The sequence below is a fragment of the Carassius carassius genome, chromosome 6, assembly GCF_963082965.1.
Source record: "Carassius carassius chromosome 6, fCarCar2.1, whole genome shotgun sequence".
Taxonomy (NCBI): Eukaryota; Metazoa; Chordata; class Actinopteri; order Cypriniformes; family Cyprinidae; genus Carassius; species Carassius carassius.
Window position 1 is genome coordinate 15,122,876 of NC_081760.1, and position 26,683 is coordinate 15,149,558.

General features: G+C 40.6%; 2 protein-coding genes across 4 annotated transcripts in view; one reads left to right on the forward strand and one right to left on the reverse strand.

The window, feature by feature from the left end:
- The window catches only part of LOC132142415 (calcipressin-1-like), a 49,139-nt gene that overhangs the window by 871 nt on the left and 21,585 nt on the right, over nt 1-26,683 (reverse strand). Inside the window, exons 1-3 of one of the 3 annotated variants that reach the window (XM_059552264.1) lie at nt 17,878-18,334; nt 16,822-16,995; nt 3,011-3,170 (exon numbers count right to left, since the gene is read on the reverse strand). In XM_059552264.1, coding sequence (XP_059408247.1) covers nt 3,011-3,170; nt 16,822-16,995; nt 17,878-17,964 — 421 coding nt within the window. In that variant the 5' untranslated portion in view covers nt 17,965-18,334. Of the gene's footprint in view, nt 1-3,010; nt 3,171-3,628; nt 3,800-16,821; nt 16,996-17,877; nt 18,335-26,683 lie in introns of those variants that run through there. The other 2 variants (XM_059552265.1, XM_059552263.1) reach the window with 2 other exon arrangements.
- On the forward strand, nt 9,992-11,653 carry LOC132142414 (uncharacterized). The gene is made up of 6 exons (XM_059552262.1): nt 9,992-10,045; nt 10,137-10,212; nt 10,320-10,577; nt 10,746-10,917; nt 11,215-11,363; nt 11,467-11,653. Exons 1-6 carry the CDS (start codon nt 9,995-9,997, stop codon nt 11,649-11,651), a joined length of 891 nt encoding a protein of 296 aa, XP_059408245.1. The 5' UTR covers nt 9,992-9,994; the 3' UTR covers nt 11,652-11,653.

The following is a 26,683-nucleotide window of genomic DNA, read 5'->3' on the forward strand; positions in this document are numbered from 1 at the left end:
GTCAAAACAGGCGTTAGTGGTGCAGACACCGCTGAAAACGAAACCCCGTCATATTCTGAAGTTGAACTCGAAGGAAATGAAGTGAACCCCTGGCCATATGTATGCTCTATTATGCAGTGTAAACTGTACTTGCTTAGGAAGACCAAACTAGCAGCTTATAAAATCTCGACAAGACATCAACCCTTCGCAAGAATGTAGAGGTAAGCTAAATAATTGCATCGTTGCATTGGTGGTTAAAATGAAGCTTTGACATTTTAGCAAGAGGTTTTGCACAAATTAGCCAAAAAGACAGTGGTGAGGAGTGTGCTATATATATCATCTGCGATAATATCATATTTTTTGTTTTAATGATGTGCGCGCTTATAGTGCGTTCTTTCACTGTGTGATTCAGTCTCCTAAAATGCATTTAGAATCATAGGCGCCGATACCGTGGAGCACCCACGGAAAATACCGAGCACCCACGGAAAATGAGCACCCACGTGTGCCAGTGCCAGACTGCCAGTAGGCTACATTTATTTAAAATTAAACATTGCAGTTGGCGCTATGAAGCGTCTGCCACACTGTGATTGGTTATGTTGTTGTCAGTGACAGTGACATAACCAGTCGCATGCATGTTCCATATCCTATCCACCAATCACAGCGTTTCTGAAAACGTCCCATCCCCCACTATACAGTGCCGTGCGAGTATGTAATCATTTAATGCTTTCCGTAATCACTAATCATTAATCAGACTAAAATGGACAGATTTGTTATAAAAAAAAGCCAAACCTATTAATATTGATATATCGACATTATTTTACTGGATCTAGTGGCTTTGGCTTTTTGTGAATAAACGTCCAGTATTTTTTCTCTTTCAAAGTTTTGTCTGTCATGTTCTTCCACCTCATTTCATACCCAGCAGTACGTTAATATGTAAATGTTACGGTACATTCCCTAGACTCCTTAAAGTTCGTAACAGGGTTTAAATGGGAACATTTTTCTGCTCAAGTATAGGCCTATATACGGTTTAAAAGAGGAAAAAACTAATGGACACAAAAGTAGCCTACTTTTGGACAGAATACAAGTTCTTTGTTAAATACATAAAATAAAAAAATATTTTTTTAGCCTATATGAATAATGGATTCGAAACCTCAAAGAAAAGCCATGCCACTATCAAAATAAACCTCGAAACATAAATGAGGTAGACATTCCCAGAAACTCATTATTTTAGTCGCAACAATCGGTTAATGGAAACGCTGTCCTTTCGCAATAGTCTTTTAATCAATATTTACAAAACATTAATTTCCCAAGAAGCTGAACGCATTAGCGGTTACGTGTCAGTTAAACTTTTCATCTCCAATCCTGTTTGTATTTTTGAGAAGTGACGCTGTTGTGTGTGTTTGTATCGGCCGCTGTCCATTAGCCTAAGGTTCTGAAATGCAATATTTTTTTAATAGCCTAGTCTATTTTTTAATTTTTTAAATGGCTTGCGCCCTTGAGCACCCACGGAGAGAAAGATAAATCGGCGCCTATGTTTAGAATGATCACAAAATTGAAGATATAGGGGCAGAAAATTCACATATTTATATAATTTCATACATTAAATCAAAATCACACAAAGAATGCCGTCTTTTCCTCCAAAAATCATCATGAATACATACATACATACATATATATATAACAGTTCAGTAAACAAGTTAATTAAGAGACTTGCGTTTTAGACACCATATTGCCTTTTTTAGCTCTATTTCTAAAACAGAAAATAATTCCAAACACAGCCACCAAAGCACAGTTTTGCGTCTCTGAGCAACGAGACAGTGTTTCGTTCCTGAATGAATCAACCGTTTAAATGATTCGGTTCAATCGCAATGACTCACTTATTAACAGTGACTTGCTGACACATACTGGCCATTTTAATTTCACATTTAAAGTATCTTTTGATTTTTTTAAATAATTAATTTCTTATAATTTCAAATGAGTATTCAACATTTTATGTTTTGTATATCAAAACATTATTCATGCATTTGTAACTGCAGGTTAAATGCATTCTTGTCCTGCACTAGTGTAATACATCTAAATGCCACTTCCAATGAATCTTCTGCATTTCCTCTGCATTAAAAGATGAGTTTGTTGATACTGATTTGCCTGGTAACAGCCCAAATGTTTTATTATTCTAAATAACTGATTCCTTTAATTAAAAACAACTAGTTTGAGATTAATAGACCTATACCAGGGGTGTCAAACTCATTCCTGGAGGGCCGTAGCCCTGCAGAGTTTAGTTCTAACCCTGCTCCAGCACACATATCATGTAGTTTTCAAATAAACCTAAATGATTAGATTAGCTGGATCAGGTGTGTTTAATTAGGGTTATATCTAAACTGTGCAGGACTGTGGCCCTCCAGGAACTGAGTTTGACACCCTTGGCCTGTCCCATTTTTGACTCCCTCCCACTCCACTTTTGACTCCCTGTTAAAATGTAACTAAGTAATTTTTACTCTGAGTAAATTTTAAATGAGCTACTTTTTACTTTTACTTGAGTTGATTTTTAGACTGGTACTTTTACTTGTACTTAAGTAAAATTTAATTAATGTAATGGTACTTTTACTTGAGTAGAATATTTTTGTACTCTTTCCACCTCTGGTAATTTATTTCTGTGATACAAAGGACACATTAAATTGTTTAAACTGAAACTAAAAACATTTGTAATGTGACAAATGATTTCTTTTTTCAAATAAATGCTCTTTTGAACTTTCTATTCATCAACCAATCCTGAAAAATAAAATGCTTTCCACAAAAATACAAAGCAGCACATCTGTTTTCAACATTGATAATAATCAGAAATGTTTCTTGAGCAGCAAATCAGCATATTAGATTTCTGAAGGATCATGTGACTCAGAAGACTGGAGCAATGATGATGACAATGCTGACATTTTACAATATATTCACAGAGAAAACAGGTATTTAAATGTAAAATTTTTTTTTTTGCCATATTTTTGATCAAATAAATATTTTTGAGGTAAATAGGTTATACCTGGCCCTAGTTTAGTCACGGCACACAGTAGGTCATAATTGACGACTTGCATAGCATCCTGCAACTGCGCCCAGCCAACAGGTGGTGATGCCGGAGGAGAGATGAGGAACTGCTTCTCTGGTTTAGGAGGCTCAAGGTGAGGACTGCCAATATGTACCACCTGTATGGTAGTAGAGAAATAAATGAAAAAAAACAAAAAAACAAAAACAAAAACAAATCAGAAAGAGACAAAACATTTGCATTTATATTTCAGACATTTCTATCCAATGTGACTCACACTGCACTCAAGATATACATGAGCAATATCCCACAAGTAGTTGTGCGATATGGCATTTATACAACAGTTCGACAGCACGAGAATGTTAATACATAAAAAACAACAAGGGAATGTCTTTAACCCCTCTTTTTTGTGCAGATCTAATTCCGCCACAGATACAAATCTCAGTTTGACAGTTTAACAGTTCAAGATTCGTTACTAAATCGAAAACGTCACTTTAGAACTAGTAACGCAGGAAGATCGAGTTGCTTCATTGAAAGCTTATATTAAAGTATTAAATGCAGTGTATTATGTGGAGTCGAGTATTATGAGAGAGAGATGGACTGAGCGAGTGTGATTACCTGCAACTGATACAGCATTCATTCTTCAGCTCAATCTCATATTCAGCATTAAACATTACTTTGAATGTCAGCTGAGGAAAGTGATATCTTTGTCGTACTATCCTTTCATCTGTTAAGGTTGATTTCCGATGACAGCGCTGCTCACTGCATTTGTTTGCTGCGTCTTACAAGCTGTTGTACAACCCGAATTCCGGAAAAGTAGGGACGTTTTTTAAATTTTAATAAAATGAAAACTAAAGGAATTTCAAATCACATGAGCCAATATTTTATTCACAATAGAACATAGATAACGTAGCAAATGTTTAAACTGAGAAATTTTACACTTTTATCCACTTAATTAGCTCATTTAAAATTGAATGCCTGCTACAGGTCTCAAAAAAGTTGGCACGGGGGCAACAAATGGCTAAAAAAGCAAGCAGTTTTGAAAAGATTCAGCTGGGAGAACATCTAGTGATTAATTAAGTTAATTGATATCAGGTCTGTAACATGATTAGCTATAAAAGCTTTGTCTTAGAAAAGCAGAGTCTCTCAGAAGTAAAGATGGGCAGAGGCTCTCCAATCTGTGAAAGACTGCGTAAAAAAATTGTGGAAAACTTTAAAAACAATGTTCCTCAACGTCAAATTGCAAAGGCTTTGCAAATCTCATCATCTACAGTGCATAACATCATCAAAAGATTCAGAGAAACTGGAGAAATCTCTGTGCGTAAGGGACAAGGCCGGAGACCTTTATTGGATGCCCGTGGTCTTCGGGCTCTCAGACGACACTGCATCACTCATCGGCATGATTGTGTCAATGACATTACTAAATGGGCCTAGGAATACTTTCAGAAACCACTATCGGTAAACACAATCCGCCGTGCCATCAGCAGATGCCAACTAAAGCTCTATCATGCAAAAAGGAAGCCATATGTGAACATGGTCCAGAAGCGCCGTCCTGTCCTGTGGGCCAAGGCTCATTTAAAATGGACTATTTCAAAGTGGAATAGTGTTTTATGGTCAGACGAGTCCAAATTTGACATTCTTGTTGGAAATCACGGACGCCGTGTCCTCCGGGCTAAAGAGGAGGGAGACCTTCCAGCATGTTATCAGCGTTCAGTTCAAAAGCCAGCATCTCTGATGGTATGGGGGTGCATAAGTGCATACGGTATGGGCAGCTTGCATGTTTTGGAAGGCTCTGTGAATGCTGAAAGGTATATAAAGGTTTTAGAGCAACATATGCTTCCCTCCAAACAACGTCTATTTCAGGGAAGGCCTTGTTTATTGCAGCAGGACAATGCAAAACCACATACTGCAGCTATAACAACAGCATGGCTTCGTCGTAGAAGAGTCCGGGTGCTAACCTGGCCTGCCTGCAGTCCAGATCTTTCACCTATAGAGAACATTTGGCGCATCATTAAACGAAAAATACGTCAAAGACGACCACGAACTCTTCAGCAGCTGGAAATCTGTATAAGGCAAGAATGGGACCAAATTCCAACAGCAAAACTCCAGCAACTCATAGCCTCAATGCCCAGACGTCTTCAAACTGTTTTGAAAAGAAAAGGAGATGCTACACCATGGTAAACATGCCCCGTCCCAACTATTTTGAGACCTGTAGCAGAAATCAAAATTGAAATGAGCTCAGTTTGTGCATAAAATTGTAAACTTTCTCAGTTTAAACATTTGCTATGTTATCTATGTTCTATTGTGAATAAAATATTGGCTCATGTGATTTGAAAGTCTTTTAGTTTTCATTTTATTCAAATTTAAAAAACGTCCCAACTTTTCCGGAATTCGGGTTGTAGAAAGTAAAAATAACTTCCTTGTTTACAAATGTTTCAGTCTCTTTCAATATAAAATTATTCACTGTTGACTCCCTCATTAAAACCTCATTGTCACCATCTAATAGCGGAATTATGTAACTGAATAATATTTAATAAACAACAACAGCCTTCATAAAAGTTGCTAGGCAATTCAGTCAAATGTACAAAGTCAGCACTCTTGATATACAGCATTAAAGGGATAGTTCACCCAAAAATGTAAATTACCCCATGATTTACTCACTCTCAAGGGATCCTAGGTGTATATGACTTTCTTCTTTCAGACGAATCCAATTAGAGTTGTTTTAAATGCTCTGGCTCTTCTAAGCTTAATTATGGCAGTGAATGGGTTTTACATTTCAAGTCCAAAAGAAACCCAATAAAGTGCATCTATTCATCATAAAAGCATCCCACATGATCTCACAGGGGTGAATGGGATGAATAAAGGCCTCTTGAAGTGAATAAATGTGTTTTTGTAAGACAAATATCCATATTTAAAACTATAAACCGCACCCATTCACTACCATTTTACACTTGGAAGAGCCAGGAAATTGGATTTTTCTGAAAGAAGAGAGTCATATACAGGTGCTGTTCATATAATTAGTTTATCTTCAAAAAGTTGATTTATTTCACTAATTCCATTCCAAAAGTGTAACTTGTATATTGTATTCATTCATTACACATATACTGATATATTTCAAATGTTTATTTCTTTTAATTTTGATGATTATAACTGACAATTAAGGAAAATCCCAAATTCAGTATCTCAGAAAATTAGAATATTGTGAAAAGGTTCAATATTGAAGACGCCTGGTGTCACACTCTAATCAGCTTATTAACTCAGAACTAGGCTTGTTGCGATAGTCGGTGTTACCGGTGATACACGGTGTTTAACCCACCTACCGGTCATAGCACTTGACCACCGGCACCGTCCCCATCGTGTTGAAGTTTTAGCCTATAGCGATAAAGCACTTAATTCAGTTAGTGACTACGTGCCTTCGTAATTTAGCGTAAGCGGAACGAGCGCCGCAGTAAAGCAGCAGGTGTCCGATTTCATTTATCATTTGAGGAGAGTGAGGCGAGCTAACTGGCAAAGGATGGCAGAAGATCTGGTTTCAAAGCGAACTGTTGCAATTTAAAATGAAGGTTTTTCGTTTATTGTCTCTCATTTAGCCTATTTATATTTTTTTTTGTAGGGTGTATGCAGTTAATAGGCCTACCTCTTTTTTTTAACAGCTTAACGTGAGTTTAATTTTTATATTAGTTTTTTTTTTGCACTTAAGTGTCCAGTGATTATTCGGGTAGGCTACCTTATTTAACGAAGTTTTTGATGTTCGTTCATTTCATATTCGATGGTTGTGCGGTGTTTTTATTTTTTTATTTTTTTATTTTGCTGAAAAAGGCAGGCACTTTATTTAACGAATATTTATAATTATTTAACGAGTCTTGTTTGATACTTGCACGATGTGTGCAGTGGTTCGTTTTGTTAATAAATGCACTTTAAAGGTGTTTCATAAGTGCTTTCGTTTAGTTTTTGCATGGTGTGTTAAAGGCCATCTTTCAATATAATTTTATAACTTAATTTATACAGAATATTGTATGAAAATGTAAATTTAAAAAGACGTACATAAGAATACATATGTTTTACAACACCCACAGGCAGAAATTAAGGAAAAAAAGTGCCTATTCTAAGCTACGCGCCAAAAAACCGCCTTTTCCCAGAGAACGCGTCATATGACGTAACGACAGGCAAACATAGGCGCTGCAGCCCTGGTTCTCAGTGTGGGTTTACGTAGTCTGAGAGGTGGAAACAGAAAATAGAGATTGTCGTTATCGTTATTATAGTTATAGTAGGTTTGAGTTGTCACAATGGTGAATTCTTGTGTTTGTTTTGGATGCAACAACTCCAACTTGTCTGGCCATCGGGTCCACCGATTTCCAAACAAGAAACACAAAGATTTCCGTGCTTGGATACGTTTCGTCCAGGCAAAGAGAAGCAATTTCGCTGCCTCCTCGTTGACTAGACACACGGTGGTATGTGAAAAACACTTCACACCGGACAGCTACAACCAAGGAGATCTTATGGAATTTCGCATGGGATTTCGACGAAAAGAGTGGGTTAGGCTGGCAAATGGAGCTGTGCCATCGGTGCATGCAAGTCCACCTGCAAAATCTGGCGGGAGTGAAGAGTCTAACGTTAATGTTAGCACTAGCAGAGAATCTGCGCGTCGAAAACGGGAGCTTTGCACAGTAAGTCTTATAATACCATATACAAATTGTTGCATCGAAATGTAGCTCTGCATGTAATCTCTGCAAATGTATTTTTCTTGACGTTATAATGGATTAGTCTTGGCATGGCACGAAAGCCCGCCTAGCTGCCGTCAGCTTACTCTTGTTACACCCTGTGAGGCTGCACATGAGCCTCCTGCCACTTATTTTATTGAGCTATTAAGACAGGGTTCCAGAAAATTTAATTTTTTTTAATTACAATTTTATGTGGTCGCATTCGCATATTACTACTCAGTTAAATTCACGCATGAATTTTCCTGCATTTAACTTGTTTTAGCGCCCGCCAAATAGATTTTTTTGTCCCGCCAAAGTCTTATTTGATCGGTGAGTAATGTAGATGAAACGCTGCCCTTGTGACAGGGCGCATGTTTGACTGAAAGAAAGAGCGCGCACTTTTCACCGTCTCCAAAACGCATCCAAGTAATTCTTTACAATATTAGTTTTCTTAGTTAAATCGGATTTGCCTTGGTTTTCTTTGACTAATCGAAGCTGGTATCAACAAGGCACATGCAAGGGAATGCAGCTCGGGACTAACGCACTTTAAAAAGATTTTGAAAAGATTAACAGTCTTTTAAATAATGCATGAATGGGGGATTTTCATGAAAGGACTACATTTTTTAGAGTTCAAAGTTGTGATCTCGGTCTGTTTTCAGATTATGGGAGAGAGTGCTGCCAGCAAAGACGGGGCGGGTGCAACTGCCACTTCAGATCCTGATGGAGATGGAGACATCTCTACAATGGACCCTGAGCCAGAACTGGTCCATCGTGGATCACAGTGCAACATAAGATGTTTACATCGTTTATTAGGTAGTTAGCTTATATATCTAGCATTCAACATACATGCCATAAACAATCACAAATAAGGATTACGTCAAAAAATTTCATGATCTCCATGGTTACTATTTTGTCATTTCCACTTTTCAGACAGTAAACATTAAAAATTAAGAACTTCATAATGTTAGAAAAATACATTTTTACTGGGTTGCATTAGATAGTGCATGTGTTGTTACCAATGAATGTACAATTGGTGAACAATTATTAAGATGAATCTCTTTCATCTAAGGTGTTCAGGTAAAGCCTCAGATGGTGGATGTGGGGACTCAAACCGAAAGGTTTGAGCATCGCAGATCAACTCCACTGGCCAGTCCTGAACAAAGTGATGATGAATGGTCATTTTCTGATATTGTCAACCATTCTGGTGATATGTCATGGAGTCCAGGGGAGGAGATGTTGAGAGAGTCCTCTGAGGAGGAACCAGAAGAGCTGGAATCTCTCAGTGACCCAAAGTAAAAACCTTTTTATTAATGGAAACTGTTTCTGATGTCATAGTCAGAATTAATGAGTGTTTTCCTTTTCTTGTTTTCAGTGCTGTTGACAAGTTCATTGTTTGCCAGAGGCAGTTGCTGTCCTTGTTCACAGTTTGCCCTGCATGCTGTGGGGAAACCCAGGGACGCATAATGCACCCGGAAGGAACTTTCATAAAAGTCAAGCAGGTAATGTCTTAATTGTCAACTGTCTATGAGGAGCTGAATTATAGTCTGTGAATGTACAGTATGTATATTCATTATTTGTGTCTTAACTATACAGGTTTTTTACTGGCTCATCTTAAAGCTGCTTGAGTATTGAATCTTCTATCATCTTTCAGGCCTGCGGAACTTGTGGCTATGAGCGTTACTGGCAAAACCAAGAGAAGGTGCATCGAAACATGCCTGCCTGCAACCTTTTACTCAGCGGTGCCATTCACTTCTCAGGTTGCATGGCTACTCAGACAATCAGGATGCTGAAGCTGTTTGGACTGCAGTGCATAAGTCCCGGCACTTTTTTCTGCCATCAGCGCTATTACACTATCCCTACCATCGTGCAGGCCTGGAGGAATGAGCAGAGTGGGATCATCAGGGAGTTGAAGGAGACTGGGGGTGGATTGATCCTGTCTGGTGACTGCAGGTAGAATGGTCCAGCTCACGTCACTGATGTAGAACAGGTCAATGTGTTTTTGCATTAACCTATAAATGTAACTGTTTTTGACGTTCTTAGATCAGATTCTCCTGGACACTGTGCCAAGTATGGTAGCTACTCCTTGATTGAGGATCGAATTAACAAAGTTTTGGATGTTCAGCTTGTCCAAGTAAGTTGATGTCACACAGAAATCTTGTGTCTGATTTAGTTACTGATATTACAGTTACTGTTCAGTAATAATCAGTTGGTTTTACAGAGCTCAGAAGTCCCAAGCAGCTCTTGGTGTGAGCTAGAGGGTCTAAAGCAGAGTATGCAGTTCCTGATGGACCAAGACATGCAAGTGTCTGCTCTGATAACAGACAGAAATCGGCAGGTAATGATGCTAGGAGAGATCTAAAGCTGAACAGCATTGACAGGCACAGTATCACTCAAAATCAATTCTATAAAATCAATTTGTGTTTTAGGTGGCCAAGTGGGTACGTGAGAAAATGTGTTCAGAAGGAACAAAGCATTTCTTTGACGTCTGGCATATTGGGAAAAGTATGTATTGTGATGCTGGTAGTTCTATATAACAGACTTGTTTTTGTAGTTAAATTCACTTTCCTAATAATTAATTTGCTCTGCTCTGTTTGTCTGCTCTGGAACAGGTGTACAGAAAGCACTGGATGCTGCTGCAAAAGAGAGGGACTGTGAGGATCTGAAGCTGTGGAGGCCTGCCATTATCAACCATCTCTATTGGACCGCAGCTTCCACCCCTACAGGAGATCCAGATGAGATGCAGGCAAAATGGCAGAGTATGATAAATCATGTACAGGACATACATGAACACAGCTCTCCAGCATTTACCAGCTGCGCACATCCACCGTTGGAAGGAGAGGCAAGAAACAAGGAGTGGCTGGAACCAGGTACAACATAATAGCCTATGTTAAAAGATGTCAAATGTTTTGAGGCTAAACTTTTTTCAGTGCTTGTAAATTTTAGTTTGGTTTTATCAATACGTAACCCCATGTGTACTAATAATTACTTGTGTTATGAAATGCGAGAGATTATATGACAGAATACGTTTTATTCAGGATCACCAGCAGCCACTAAACTGGAGAGTGTAGCTGCCAGGAAAGCACTGGTAAAGGATATTCGACAATTGTCACCTCAGCATCAGACATTCTCCCTGGAGGCCTACCATTCCCTTATTCTGCACTTTGCTCCCAAACACACTGGCTTTTCTTTTCTTGGGATGTACAGCAGGTAGTGTTATCACTTAAAAGTATCGATACTAATAAAATTAGTTTTTTTTTTTTTTTTCAATTTCAGGAAATTATGACAGAATGAATATGGCTAAAAACTAATGCAGTCTTGTATAGCAGACAAAAATGTTATAGATTGATAACAGCATTACATATTGTTTGCAAAAAAATAATTGCAAAGATGAGTCATTGTCTTATACCCATTTGAACTGAAAACATTAATGTCATATTTCTGTTGCATTTCACTGCATTGGGTTAGCTTTGGAGACCTAATGTTTTATCTACTTATCTCGTACAGACTTCTCTTGGCAGCCCTACATTTCAATAGTAATGGCAACAGAGATGTAGCGCGTACTAGTGAGGGTGAGGTACGCTACGCTGTTCGCTACCCACGGTTTCGGAAAGGTGGCTGGGTAGTCCACCCCATCAAGGAGAAACCATCTTACGGTTAGTAGTTTCACTTAGTTTTTCAATATCTTTTTTGTGTGAATCTATCTTTATGCGAGTCATCCATGTTACTAAATGTTTTCTAAACATTTCTCTCCTCAAGGATACGCAACAAATCTTATGGTCTCTCTGGTAGAGGAATACTGCAAGTCACCACAGGCCCTACAAGAAAGCAGTGCCGTCTTGTCCTCTGCTGCACCGCCCCCCCTCACCTCTTCCGTCCAGAAGGTTGCCAAGGATGAGGCAGTCAGCCTCCATCTCGCACGACACTCACGTTTTAACATGTAATAAAAGATCAATTGTACCAGTACAGTTTGTTTCACTTTGTATTTATTAATCGTCTTCCAAGCGGGGCCACTGGAAACCTTTGTATGTTTGTCCCTCCTCTGCAAACTGCCTCCTTATTGCTGACACAACACATGAAGGTATGGCTTTCCTAATGTTCCTGCCTATTATTCCGTACGCCCAGCGGACAACCTGCCTGTATGCTGTGTATCGGAACTGCCTGTGGTGTAGATTGGGACATAATTACATTTTGATCATACCATGTTTTCATAGTAAACAATTCCAATGGTAAATATTGCATGTCCTGTTGGCTGATATTCTACTGTACTACACAACACCAAAGTTGTTTTTATAGGAAGTATATGGAAACCACTGAGTTTAAAAACCTGCTTAACAGGATTTACTATTTTGGTGTAGAAAAGCTGTTTCTTTGAATTGCAGTGTGAAATAATTTTTGCTCAAAACCTACTCTGGTCTGCTGGCTTGAAGAGGGCCATGCTCCTGTCTAAAGTTCATGTATGCTATCTGCAGCACAAAAGGATTCAGACAGGATGCTTCAAACCCTGGATGGAGTGTGAGGCAGGTAATGTCTTCTGGGGGATCTAGGTTTTGGACAAGGGACCAATAGGCGTCGACCTCCCTACAGCACACACTCTCCACTGCTGATGGCATAGCCTCACATCTACCACACAAGCACCTGTTAAACAAATGTGCTAAGATAAACTCACTCTCCTTCCCTCCTTGTAGCTCTAATGGTTGGTGTAAGACCTTGTAAGAAACGACATGTAGACTACTTACTTCCTAAAACTTGGGTAAATATGCACTGTAAAAAGACACACCCCCTGTACAGTATAGGCTGTCAATTAGATGCATTTATCTGCATGCCTTACAACCAGTATCCCTTCACATGACAATAAAAGATCCTTGTTACAATGACTGTATTTACATGAACAGCATATTCCCGTCCTAGCCGGAAGACTAACCGCTTTCATACACGTACTCCACAGTACATGTGAGCTCATTTACATTATGTCCGTCGGAAATACTAAGGTGAGTAGTATAACAGCCGACTAAGTTCGGAATTCCAGCTGTCCGGTTATGTTGTTTAGATATACGGCCCAAACGCTTGACATCTGCAGAAGCAGAACATGCGGACACCAAGGTCTAAAAGCAGTTACTGATTAAAAATCAGTTAGCAATTTCTACAAAATTTCACATTAAACTGTTGAATAGAAATGCACAGAATTTCTATCCCTATCCAGACTAGCTGACCGTCACATATGTAAGCTATAGCCTACATCCTACAACATTCATTTAAAATCTGGGATCTAAATTAATTATTTTAAGACACATGTTGCTGGCATAAATGGTGACAATCTACATGGATGCTTGAAAAACAACAAAGTCGACAGCAATATTGCTAAATATGATTTATTAAAAATACTGCAATGTGTTAAACATGGAGACGTTAGCCACAATTGGCTTTAGCCTGTGGTCACTCACCAAGACACCTGCCCAATTCTCAACCGATTCTCCTCACACCACAACTCTATCTCTCTCCTCTGTCCATTTACCCTTCCCCTTAACTCTGCCTGACCCCTCTCTCGCCTAGGCGGCTCGTAATTATACGGCAATGGCCCATCGTAAGAGTTGACATTTATCCCTACTGCAACCTCTTCACTGTCTGACTCCATTACGAAGAGACGATGTTTACCGGCCGTTGCGTCACTTCCGATCAGAGCGTTTTCACAACGGAAGTAATTTTACTCACAATTTCTTTTAAAAAACTGTTTTAATGCACATTTATGATTAATTTCTTCACGCAAGTCGAATTCCTACACTATTTATCTACACGTTCATTCACAGGGATCTTCAACTTGAAAGATAGGCTTTAAGTTATTATTCATTTTGCAATAAAGATGTGTGTAATACAAGCGAGTGTCTTATTGTTTTGTGTATTTTTATTAAGAATAAAATAAATTAACCCATGATTAATTCAAACAAATGCTACTGAATTGCCGCTAATTAAAGTGAAAGTAAATTGAGACGTGTGCACGTCTGCACGACCGCATTTTCGGCCTCCCGAAATCCCCGACACGCAACCCCGGTGACACCGGGATTACTGTTTTTTTTACACGACGATTAACCGGTGGAAAAAATCTGTCACCGCAACATCCCTACTCAGAACACCTGCAAGGCCTTTAAATGGTCTCTCAGTCTAGTTCTGTAGGCTACACAATCATGGGGAAGACTGTTGACTTGACAGTTGTCCAAAACACGACCATTGACACCTTGCACAAAGACGGCAAGACACAAAAGGTAATTGCAAAAGAGGCTGGCTGTTGACAGAGCTCTGTGTCCAATCACATTAATAGAGAGGTGAAGGGAAGGAAAATATGTGGTAGAAAAATGTATACAAGCACTATGGATGACCGCACCCTGGAGAGGATTGTGAAACAAAGATCCACAAAGAGTGGACTGCAGCTGGAGTCAGTGCTTCAAGAACCACTACGTATGCGTATGCAAGACATGGGTTTCAGCTGTCACATTCCTTGTGTCAAGCCACTCTTGAACAACAGACAGCGTCAGAAGCGTCTCGCTTTAAAAAGGACTGGACTGCTGCTGAGTGGTCCAAAGTTATGTTCTCTGATGACAGTAAATTTTGCATTTCCTTTGGAAATCAGGGACCCAGAGTCTGGAGGAAGAGAGGAGAGGCTCACAATCCACGTTGCTTGAGGTCTAGTGTAAAGTTTTCACAGTCGGTGATGGTTTGAGGTGCCATGCCACCTGCTGGTGTTGCCACCACTGTGTTTTCTGAGGTTCAAGGTCAACGCAGCCGTATACCAAGAAGTTTTAGAGCACTTCAAGCTTCCTGCTGCTGACCATCTTTATGGAGATGCAGATTTCATTTTCCAACAGTACTTGACACCTGCACACAGTGCCAAAGCTACCAGTACCTGGTTTAAGGACCATGGTATCCCTGTTCTTAATTGGCCAGCAAACTCGCCTGACCATAACCCAATAGAAAATATATGGGGTATTGTCAAGAGGAAGATGCGATATGTCAGAACCAACAATGCGAAGAGCTGAAGGCCACTATCAGAGCAACCTGGGCTCTCATAACACCTGAGCAGTGCCACAGACTGATCGACTCCATGCCATGCCACATTGCTGCAGTAATTCAGGCAAAAGGAGCCCCAACTAAGTATCGAGTGCTGTACATGCTCATACTTTTTATGTTCATACTTTTCAGTTGGCCAAGATTTCTAAAAATCCTTTCTTTGTATTGGTCTTAAGTTATATTCAAATTTTCTGAGATACTGAATTTGGGATTTTCCTTAGTTTTCAGTTATAATCATCTAAATTAAAATAAAAAAACACTTTAAATATATCAGTCTGTGTGTAATTAATGAATATAATATACAAGTTTCACTTTTTGAATGGAATTATTGAAATAAATCAACTTTTTGATGAGATTCTAATTATATGACCAGCACCTGTACACGTATGATGCCTTGAGGGCGAGTAAATCATTGGGTCATTTTCATTTTTGGGTGAACTATCCCTTTAAAATTACATAACAAATAACGTGATGAGATTTTGCCCTCAGTCAAAATTTAGGGTGACCAATCGCCAAAAATGTCTGGGATTCGCCTTTTGCTTTCCATTGTCAACATTTATTGTGTGCGTTTTTGCAAACTTTATGTATTAAAGTTCAATAACATAGTTGCAAGGTTAAGAACACTATTATTTACGCCACACAATGTGACAGCATGCCCTTAAAACCCCACCCACCCACCCCCCAGGCACCCTAGCCAAAACTATTTGCTCTGGAACAAATAATAGATTGAGACCAAAGATTGCCCTTTAGATTAGCCAAAAATAAATGAATGAATAAATATATCTCATGTTTAACCACTACAGAGACATCAGAGACATCAAATTCTAGAAGAACTGGCCAAGGTGAGACTCTGCGAGTTTATAAGTGTTGAATGACTGCTGATGGCCTGAAACTCACATCTCCGAAAACAATTTTCATCTTTTTTTTAATAAACAAACTGCATATTTAAAATCTAAACATGTACATTCTCATGTAAAAACTCTTAAAACTACATTCTGTGACAAAACAGTATCATTTATTATAATAATATTAGAGTGGATTTGGGCATCCTCCATGACACTTGCTGTGAGAAATACAATCAGATTCGAGAACTAGAAAGAACTGTTGTATAAATGTTAATAGATCATGCATTCATGAGAATCAAACTATTTTTTTTTTAAATGTACTTCCAAGATCATCCAAGATGTAAATCAGTTTGTTTCTTCATCTGAACAGATTTGGTGAAATGTACCATTGCATGACTTGCTCACCAATGGATCCTCTGTAGTGAATGGGTGCCATCAGAATGAGAGTCCAATCAACTGATAACATCATCACAATAATCCACACAACTCCAGTGAATCAATTTATGTCTTGTGAAGTGAAAAGCTGCATGTTTATAGGAAACAAATCCATCATTATCCATGATTTACGGCTAAAATATGACTTCATAATCTATAATAACAATTCCTCTAAAGAAAAAGTCCAACCCTGTTGTCCTCTCACATCAAAATCCATTTGTTTAGAGCTTTTCTGGACTATTTTGACTTGTAAATGGTGCTTGATCAGTGCATATTTCTCTCCTGATTCAGATGTGACAACTTTCTCACTGGAGGAAGCGTTATTACGGTTTATGGACTTAGTTAAAACATCATAAATATGGATTTGTTTCTTACAAACATGCAGCTTTTTTGGCCTCACAAGATCTTAATTGATGGACTGGAGTCGTGTGGATTATTGTGATATTTTTATCAGCTGTAAAAAAATTTAAAATAAATCTTTCATTCTAATGGCACCCATTCACTGCACATGATCCATTGATGAGCAAATTATGTAATGCTACATTTCTTCAAATCTGATGAAGAAACAAACTCATCTAAATCTCGAACGCCCTGAATGTGAATACATTTTCAACTGATTTTTCAACTAGTCCTCTAAGATGCAAGACCATGAATCTTAGTTCGTAAGACTAAATAATTAATAAACTGTTTTCATTACTAAACAAAAAGTATCATGCTAGCTTTTAGAGCAACTTGGAGAACGATGTAATACTTGTTTGTTATGGTTATTTACCTGAGCAAAATACAGACGCATCTCCTTTCCATTGAAGTCGCTCTTATGGAGTTTGACTCTGGCCTCGGCTGCTGCCAGTGCATTGGTGAAGTTGATCCGAACCCGTCTGAAGCTTTTAAAGAACTGGAAGGACGTACTTGGATCAAACTCACGGAACAAAGCCTCAAACTGCTCCTGATAATACAAAAAGAGGAAAAACGTTAAATAACTAGACAATCACACTTGCATTTGATGGAGAAATACAAAAAACGACGTAATTTCCTCCATGAAATCATTTTACAAGAGGGCTGTGAACATCATATGTATGAAAGAAAACCAAACTACAGGCCTCAATCATGAAAAACTTGTGTAGATTAAACTGAACATGTTCATTTACACAACAATGATTTTATGAACAAACAAAGAAAAGAATCCTATTGGCTGGTTTAAATTCAGTATTAACAGGGCACTGCTGTAGCAAGCAAGAAATTCTAAATTTATTAAGACAGCAACATCTCACCAAATATTGGATTTCTTGCTAGCTACGGCACAGTATGTGGGACGTTTTTTTAATGTGAGGCTTGAATTTCATGAATGAGGTCCAACATACAATACTGTTCAAAATGTAGGGGTCAGTAAGATTTGTGATGTTTTTGAAAAAAACATACATCATTACTCCATTCTTCTGAGTCACATGATTATTCAGAAATCATTTTTAATAATAATTTTAAAATATATATATTTACTAACTCCAAACTCAATACCACAAAATCAACTCATTAAAACATGTAGGCATTCTGTTTCAAGCTTCAGGCATCTAATCCTTTTGTTGCAGGTAGTGAGAGTAACAGGAGTGCTGGAAAAGAAAGAACTGCAGATCAACAGACCAACATGGCCAGATTATAGTTTAGGCATTAGAGTCCTAAATTTGTAAGTTGTGGAAGGCGACATCTAACCCAGGCGACATCTAAAAAAAAAAGCTTAGTTTAATGTAAATTAGCACCAGAACTTGAAAGAGAAATTCATCTGAATGACAATTAACCTTGACTTGACCACTTCATTAATTAACAGTCTTACCCGAATCTGTGGCCGACAGAATATCTCATGGTCCACCGGTGTGGCCACCAGGCAGTAGCTGTTGCACTTTGTAGTCTTAAGATGCATAATTCAGTTTCAGTAGAACGAAAAACTCTGTAATGAAGCCTGTGGAAATTACAAGCGATTACTCCACCTCATGTGCTAGCAGAAGTTTCGAGCTTGCAATCAGCAGTGCTGTGAGGTCACTGCTTTAGTCGCAGATTTATCTGCTGCTGCTTATAGCAAAGCAGATAGTGTTGAGCACCGCCTCTCTCTCTCTCTCTTTACCTTCAGCTCCTCCCTTCATTCCTCTCTTTCTCTCTGTCTCTCACTCTTCATTGCTGACTAATCCTAATGAGGAACTGGAAACTCATGACATCATCATCATCTCTCCCTTCAGCATGTTTCCACAAGGCCTGGGCAATCCTATTATCTCTCGCTTTTCCATATGCCATTTAACATTTTTTTTTAAATCATTCATTACCATTATCTGACAATGTGACATTCCTACTGCACAAACTCTCACCTGTTTCACTTGACACCAAAACTATTTCACAATAACCTTACTACAGCAGTTCATAGTTCCCAAAATGTAAAAATAGTTGTAACCTTACCAATAATTGTAAATGTTTAACATAACATTATATGTCATTTTAGTTTTTAAATACTGTCTAATAAATTTATGTTTTTTTCCAAGTGAATTACAGTACCATGTAATTTACAGTAAAAACAGTATGAAGGCATTAGCAGAGAAAATAGTAAAAACTTGTTAAAAACCGGTTAATTGGTTAATCATAAGTAAGCTTCTCATAGATATTTAAAATCAGTAAACTGTTTAACATGACACTATATGTAGTTTGTTAATATATGTAAAATACTGTCAAATGGAAGGTTGTTTTTTTAACAAGTGAATCACTATATCATTTAAAGTGAAAAGTAGTAAAAGGACATTCATATATATAATATATGGCATCATATATATATATATAATCCCTGCCATTTCTCTGTTTTTAAAGACCGTGGGAATTATTTACACCAAACAGCCACAAAAAAACAAGCTGACTGTTGCGAACTCATTCTTGTTTGTGTACCTAAATGTGTTGATGGTAATGACTGCATGGTTAGACAAATCTCGTTTAAAGATTACCCTGATCAGCGGTCTGAGTACATGCTCTGTGTGTTCACTGTGGAAGGATGGTGTATCTCTGACTCAATGGAAAAATGGAAATATGAAACCGAAATGTTGATGGAAAAAATGCAAAGGGAAGGAGACAGTAGATGGGTGTTACTTGCAAAGACAAGTGGAGGTGAGACAGTGGATAGTTGTGCTGATATGTGACCAGTGGTACACATAAGCCCCCAGATGATATTTATATCCAGCTACTACACAAACGAGCAACACATTATGTATTTACCTACAGTAGCTACATGAAAGTATACAAACACTTAAGCTTCTTCAAATGACAATGCTTTAAATATTTGTATTTTTTATGTTTGTGCAATTAGATTACAGCATATTCTGATTTTGGTTATAATTCATGTACGATACTTATTCCCATACATGCTTGTCTTTAAATTTTTTTTATGATAATGATATTTTCTTTAAACTACGGATGTGTGCTACACCAATTCAAAAATTAATAAACCCTCAGAAAACAGGCCAAAAAAACCCTGTGTGCATATGCAATTCATGTGAAATACTTAATTTATGAATCAAATAACCAAATAATTATAGATAACTTATTTTACGAATTGTTCTTATTTTCCATAAAACGGTTAAAGTTTACAACACTGACAGCAATAAAAATGGGAGACGGGCTGAATGAAAAATGGAATTTCACTATCTGATAATAGGTGGCACTTGTGGCCAAGCAGAAATACAGCAGTTGCCATGGTTACCCCCTGTAAACAAAGCAGAGAACTTTGTGTTTTTATACAGAGGTGACATGAAAAAAATCTTAATGAACCCTTTCTGAAGAAAGTCAATTACCTTTTGACCCAATAGACCAGTTTCACATCTTAATTTTTTATAGAAAAGTTTAGAAAAATAATTATTTAGTCAACTACATGATTTTTAGAAAGAAATAAGATTGGAAGTTTACCAGTCTGGTTTCAGGAAGCATCATTCTATGGAGACAACCCTTGTAAAAGTCTTTAATGATTTACTGATGACTGTGGATGCTGGTGATTAAGCTGTGTTTTATTAGATCTAACTGCAGCCTTTGATACAATAGATCACACATGATGCTTTCATGGCTAGAAGAGTATGTGGGAATATAGGGGAAAGCTTTAAATTGGTTTAACTTATATTTGACTGCTAGAAGCATGGCAGTATGATTTGGTGCATATAGGCTACATCAAACTTGACATCACTTATATTTGGTGTGCCTCAAGGCTCTATTCTGGCCCCTCAGTTTTTTCACTGTATATGCTTCCTTTAGGAGACATCTTTAAGAAATACAACATAGCATTTCACTGCAATGGGGATGACTTGCAGCTATACTTACCATTAACAAATGGTAATAAATCAGAAGACCTTATGTCATGCATCTCTGATCTAAAAACATGGCTGGACTATAATATTTTATATCTGTGCCGTCCTCGATATGTTAACTTAATATCCTGACGGCCAGCTAAACTTTTTCCCCACACCAAGACTCTGAAGATTAATTCTTAGTTCCACAGGTTTATTGGAGTTAAGGAAAATAGTGAAACTGCAACACACAAAAGAGCAATGACAAATAACACATGAATAAAGGCTAATTTGCACAATTACAGTTGCATTTTTGTTTGTACTCATTTTAACACTAATAAAGAAATACATGTGAACTACATTCTGGTCATTATAGCACCTTTACCGTGCAGCTTGTAACAAATGAACACGTGAAAGCTAGCATATGCATAGCCGACGTGAGTTCAAACCATCGGCAGATTACACTCTACAAACTTAAAATTATTGTCAAAAATAACGAATAATACTTCCAGAATAATCTCACAAAACAAAGTATACATACCGACGATGCTACATCAGACATGAGAAGTAGACAGATGCGATTGAAGCACCATGAAAAACACTCCCCGCCTGACGTGGACACACGTCACCCCACAGTCCATGCACAGTCCATTTACTGTGCCTCTGGAGGTAGAAGGAGAACTATTTCATTGACTGGCCTGAGAAAGAGGCTAGTCCCGCCTGGTTTGATGATCTTCACCTCAACCTGGCGCACTTTCCCATCTTTACTAGGGAAGGCCTGTGTAATCAGTCCAAGAGGCCATTCATTCCTAGGTGCTTGACTGTTCTTAAGGAGAACAACGCTTCCAGACTGAATGTTTGGCTGAGTGGACTGCCATTTTTTGCGGGCCTGCAGTGTTGGGAGGAATTGTTTCCTCCAGCGGTCCCAGAAGGTGTTGGACAGGTGCTGAACCTGCCGCCACTGGGACTTGTAGAGGTCTGCAACTCCAAACTCACCAGCAGGAGCAGGCACAATGTTCGTCTTTTGTGTGAGAAGAGCAGCTGGTGTAAGTATGAACAAGTCATCAGGGTCCATAGTCACTGGAACAAGTGGTCTGGCGTTGATGATCGCTGCAGCTTCTGCCATGAAAGTCACCAGCACTTCGTGGGTGAGCTTGTCTTTCAGCTGGAGGAACATTGCGTCCAGAATCCTCCTAGCCAGCCCTATCATTCTATCCCATTATCCACCCCAATGGGATGCATGTGGGGGATTAAAGGACCATATGCAACCCTTGTCTGAGAGGTAAGTCTTTACAGCAGTGCTGTCAATGTTTGAGGCTATCTTCAGTTCCTTACAGGCACCAATGAAGTTTGTGCCACGGTCGGAACGAATGTATTTGACTGGCCCACGTATATTGAAAGGAAGCGCCGTAGCGCATTGATGAAGCTAGAAGTGTCAAGGGATTCTATGACTTTAATGTGCACAGCTCGTATGCTCATGCACATAAAGATCACTGCCCACCTTTTACTTTGAGCGAAGCCGCCTCTGGTCTTGCGTGAGGAGACGTTCCATGGGCCAAACACATCAAGACCCATGCTGGAGAAAGGAGGATCTGTTGAGAGACGATCAGCTGGCAGGTTAGCCATTTTCTGGATGCTGAGTGGAGCGCTGAGCCTCCTGCATGTTGTGCATTGGTGGATGATGCTGCTTACTCTTTTCTTCCCGCCGACTATCCAAAAGCCAGCTGAACGGACCGCCCCCTCAGTAAAGTGACGGCCTTGATGATGAATTTGCTCGTGGTGGTGTCTGATGAGCAAAGTGGCGATGTGATGCTGGCCAGGAATAATCAGGGGAGTCTTTTCACTCTGATTGAGACTTGAATGATGAAGACGGCCTCCAACTCTGAGAAGACCGTGTGCGTCAATGAACGAGTCCAGATTTCTGAGAGGGCTTGTTTTTGGCATCCTTTCCTGTTTTAGAATGCACTTTATCTCTTGGCTGTAGACTTCCTGTTGAACTGCTTGGATGATTACAGTTGGCGCTTTCTCTGATTCCTCAACTGTGAATTCAGCTTTGCAGTAATGCCAGCCCTTGCATGCTCTGTTCTCTCTGTGAGCTGTCTTGAAATGACAGGCTATGTGAACGAGGCGAGTGACTGCACGAGTTAATGACTTCCAGGTAGAGAACTTAGCAAAGCGTTGTGAATCCAGTTGCTTGTTTGAGGCTGTAGTGCTTAAGACGGACGCCAGAGGGCGGATGTCTGGGTCTGTGCTTGGGTCAACAAGGTCATAAGTGCATGCAGAAATGCTGGGCTCCGGCTTAGAGAGAAATTTGGGCCCACTCAGCCAGTTGGTGTGTTTCAGTTGGCCAGCAGGGACGGAAAGCGTTGCGTGATCTGCAGGGTTCAGGTCTGTTGGCACGTAGTGCCACTGGTCTGGTCGGCAGGATCTTCGGATGCGTAACACCCGGTTGCTGACATAGACATAAAAGCGCCTGGTCTCATTGCAAATATAGCCCAAGACTACTTTAATGTCTGAGTAGTAGGTTACGGCATCAAGCTTTAGGTCTAGTTCTGCTGAGACCAGATCTGCTAACTCAACAGCAAGCACTGCTGCGCAGAGTTCAAGTCTTGGCACTGTGTGTTCAGGGCAGGGGGCCAGCTTGGCTTTGCCCATTACAAATCCAATCTGGTTGTTGCCATTACTGTCTGTCACTTTCAGGTAGCACACAGCACCGATAGCTTTGACTGATGCATCACAGAACACACACAGTTCTCTTCTTACCGCTGCTGACGGTGAGGTTTCCGTGTATCGCCTTGGGATGGAAAGCTCAGCGAGCTCAGACAGAGAGGCTCTCCATGACGTCCAGGCATCTTCCATGGCTGGAGGTAAGGGCGCATCCCAGTCACCGTTCTCCACTGTGAGCTCTCGCAGGATAGCCTTGCCTTGGATTGTGACCGGCGCAACGAATCCAAGTGGGTCGTAGAGGCTATTGATCGTGGATAAGACACCCCGCCGGGTGTAGGGCTTGGTCTCACTGGAGACATTAAAAAGGAAACAGTCTGTCTTGAGATTCCAGTCAAGCCCGAGGCTGCGCTGCAACAGCAGCGCGTCTGTGTCAAGGTCAAGGTCTTTGAGGTCACTCGCATGGTCACTGGATGGGAAGGCGTCCATGACCTCTTTGTTGTTCGCTGCAATCTTGTGAAGTCTCAGATTCGACTTGGAGAGCACATCCTGTGTCCTTTTTAACAGGCTGATAGCAGCTTGAACTGTGGGCAGGGACTTCAACCCATCATCAACATAGAAGTCATGCAACACGAAGTGCTTCACATCTGGGTCGACGTGGAACTCGTTGCCTTGAACAGACTTGTGTAGACCGTGAATAGCCACTGCAGGTGAAGGGCTATTGCCGAAGACGTGGACGTTCATCCGGTAATCCACGATGGCTTTGGAGAGGTCATTGTCCTGGAACCAGAGAAAGTGTAAAAAGTCACGGTCTTTCTCTCTTACCCGGAAGCAATAGAACATCTGTTCTATGTCGGCTGTGACGGCGATGGCCTCTCTTCTGAACCGAATCAGCACTCCCAGTAGTGGGTTATTCAGGTCAGGACCCGTTAACAGCACGTTGTTGAGTGATACGCCGTTGTATTGGGCACTGGAATCGAATACCACACGGATTTTCTTAGGTTTTTTCGGATGATACACCCCGAACGTTGGCAAGTACCACCTTTCTTCATCTGAACTGAGAGGGGGGGCTAACTCTGCATGACCGTTCTGAAACATGTTGCCCATGAAGGCGAAAAAGTGGTCTCTCATCTCAGGCTTTTTCTCAAAGTTACGCTTGAGAGACATGAGACGCCTCAGCGCCTGTGGCCTGTTGTCTGGGAGCCGTGGGCGTGGGCTCTTGAATGGTAATGGCGCCACCCAACTGTTGTTTGGGTCCTTTTGTAGTCCTCCATCCATTATCTCCATGAACAATGGAGGGAGCCACCTGGTTGTCATCCCTGGTCCGCCTGAACACTGTGCATCCAAGGTGGTCTGTTTCACAGATAGGCTTGTCCTCAGGATACGCTGGAGGCTCACTGGTGGCCTGGGTGTTGCTGAACCTCTCCTTCACATGGAACACGTTGGGGCACGCATCAAAGAGAGTGGGCCGTTGCAGCTCTGTGGTGTTCGTATGGAACGTGCTAATTGTCAGTGGCCTGTGAACATTACCTAGGCACACATTTCCAACAATGACCCACCCCAGGTCTAACTTCTGAGCGTAAGGCAGGTTGTGAGGGCCATTCACCTGTTTGCGGACTTTATGCACTCTGATAATGTCTCGTTCTAAGAGAAGCATAATGGGGGCTTGTGGGTCAATGTCTGGGATGAAGTGTGCCACTGAGCTTAGATGAGCATGATGAAGAGCTACTTCGGGGGTTGGAATCTCCTCTCTGTTGTTCGGTATATCTTTACATTCAATGAGGCTTGGCAACGAGATGAGAACAGTTCCATCCAAAGACTCCACTTCATAGCCACTGGCCCTTCTGCCTGCTGATGATTTCACTCCGGCACATGTTCTCAGTGTGTAAGGAGCGCTTGGACTTTGGTCGTTGAACACATCGAAGAACTGTGTTGCTCTGCTCGTCCATGATCGCATACAGTTTCACAGCTTTTTCTCTGTGACCAGCTGGGAACACTTTGACGAGGCATATTTTCGAGCAGGAGCGGTCTGTGAGTTCCCCTCCGCAGACTTTCGTGCATTTGTTGGTGACCTGAGACTGCGGTGAGGCTTCATCCTCCTCCCCGCCGTGCTCAGCAGTAGGACCAGCCCTCTGCTGCCAGGGTGCAGCTCCAGGGTGAAGCGCTGTGTTGTGCCTGTCGCTCTTACATTCAAAACACTGAACATTGACTTTGCAGTTCTTTGCTATGTGAGACGAGGAAGAAAGACATTTAAAGCACACATTGTTTTCTTTGAGGAGTGTTTTGCGCTCGTCAATGGGCTTCTCTCTGAACGCCCGGCACTTACGGAGAGGGTGTGGCTTTTTATGCAACAGACACAGTTTGTCGCCTTCGTCGGATTTTGTCGGAGGCTCACCCATGTCAGATGTGGCTCTGGGTGACACCTCTGTCTTGTGGACGGAGACTTCCCGCTGTCTGTTGGGCTTCCACGCTGTCTTCTCTGTCCTGGGGTCCATGTCTGTGTTGCCGATGAGGCTGAAGCTCGGGTCATTTGCGATGCGAGCCTGCTCGCTGACAAAATCAACAAAGAAGCCAAAGGGAGGATAGCTCACATGGTTTTGACGCTTGTAGGCTGCACCAGCTATCACCCACTTGTCCTGGAGACGAGGCGGGAGTTTCTGTACAATTGGGTTGACGCCTCTCGACGTGTCCAGGAAAGCCAGGCCTGGTAAGTCTCCTTCAGCCTTAGCGGCCTGCAGTTCCATTAGAAGATCACTCAGCTTTGTCAGGTTAGATCCATCTCGGTTTACTATTTTCGGAAAGCTGTCAATGCGTTTGAACAGAGCATTTTCTATTGCTTCAGCTGAGCCATATGTTTGCTCGAGCCTTTCCCAAGCCATGGCCAGTCCTGCTTCTGGCCTATTGATGTGTATAGCTCTTATCTGCTCAATATGCTCTGCTGACTCCTTCCCGAGCCACTTAGCAGAAGATCCATCTCCTCACTCGGTTCCAGGGTTCCTCTGATGGCAGTCAAAAAGGAACGCTTCCATGCTCTGTAGTTTTGGGGTTTGTCATTGAATTGAAGCAAGCATGTAGCTACAAGCTCACGGCGGGCTAGATACCTGACAAAGTCGTTTATGTGTGAGCCGCCCTCATTTATGTGTGAGCTGCCATCGTTGTAGTCTGGCGGTATGGCATGGTGTACGGGAGGAGGCTGGGTGTGGTGATTTTGTGTTCCGAAGTGGTGTACTAGAGAAGCATGCTCACCGCTGGACTTGATGTGAGGTAGACTTACGTCTCCAGGCATCCTGTTGAATGGCTTGTGGCTGTCCTCGTACATGCTGATGTAAGGCTGCTGTGAGATGAGACTACGTGTAGCAGTGTTTTTCTGATGTGGATAGAAGGGACAGGCTTCAGGCTTTAGTGGAGGAGGTGACACGTTGTGGTTAAGGACCGGCGCGGTCTTTGCTTGTGTGTCACCGTTATCACATGACTTAAATTCTGAATCCCTTTCTTTTAGTTGATCAAGCACATACTGCCTTGTGCGTTGTGAGGCTTCTAAAGGAACAGAGTCTTTGTTCAGGTCACAACTATGTTTCTCGCTCTTTACATCAGCAGCAGCTTCAAGTGCCTCTGCTTCTGCAATGGCTGCTGCAGCCTCTTTTTTATGTTTTAGCATTTCTATAGACA

Excerpts from the sequence above, each read along its gene's own strand:
- LOC132142414 (XM_059552262.1), top strand. The coding sequence starts at position 9,995 with ATGGACCAAGACATGCAAGTGTCTGCTCTGATAACAGACAGAAATCGG. Across the intron at positions 10,046-10,136 it reads TAACAGACAGAAATCGGCAG|GTGGCCAAGTGGGTACGTGA; the intron begins GTAATGATGCTA and ends TTTGTGTTTTAG. Across the intron at positions 10,918-11,214 it reads TTTCTTGGGATGTACAGCAG|ACTTCTCTTGGCAGCCCTAC; the intron begins GTAGTGTTATCA and ends TATCTCGTACAG.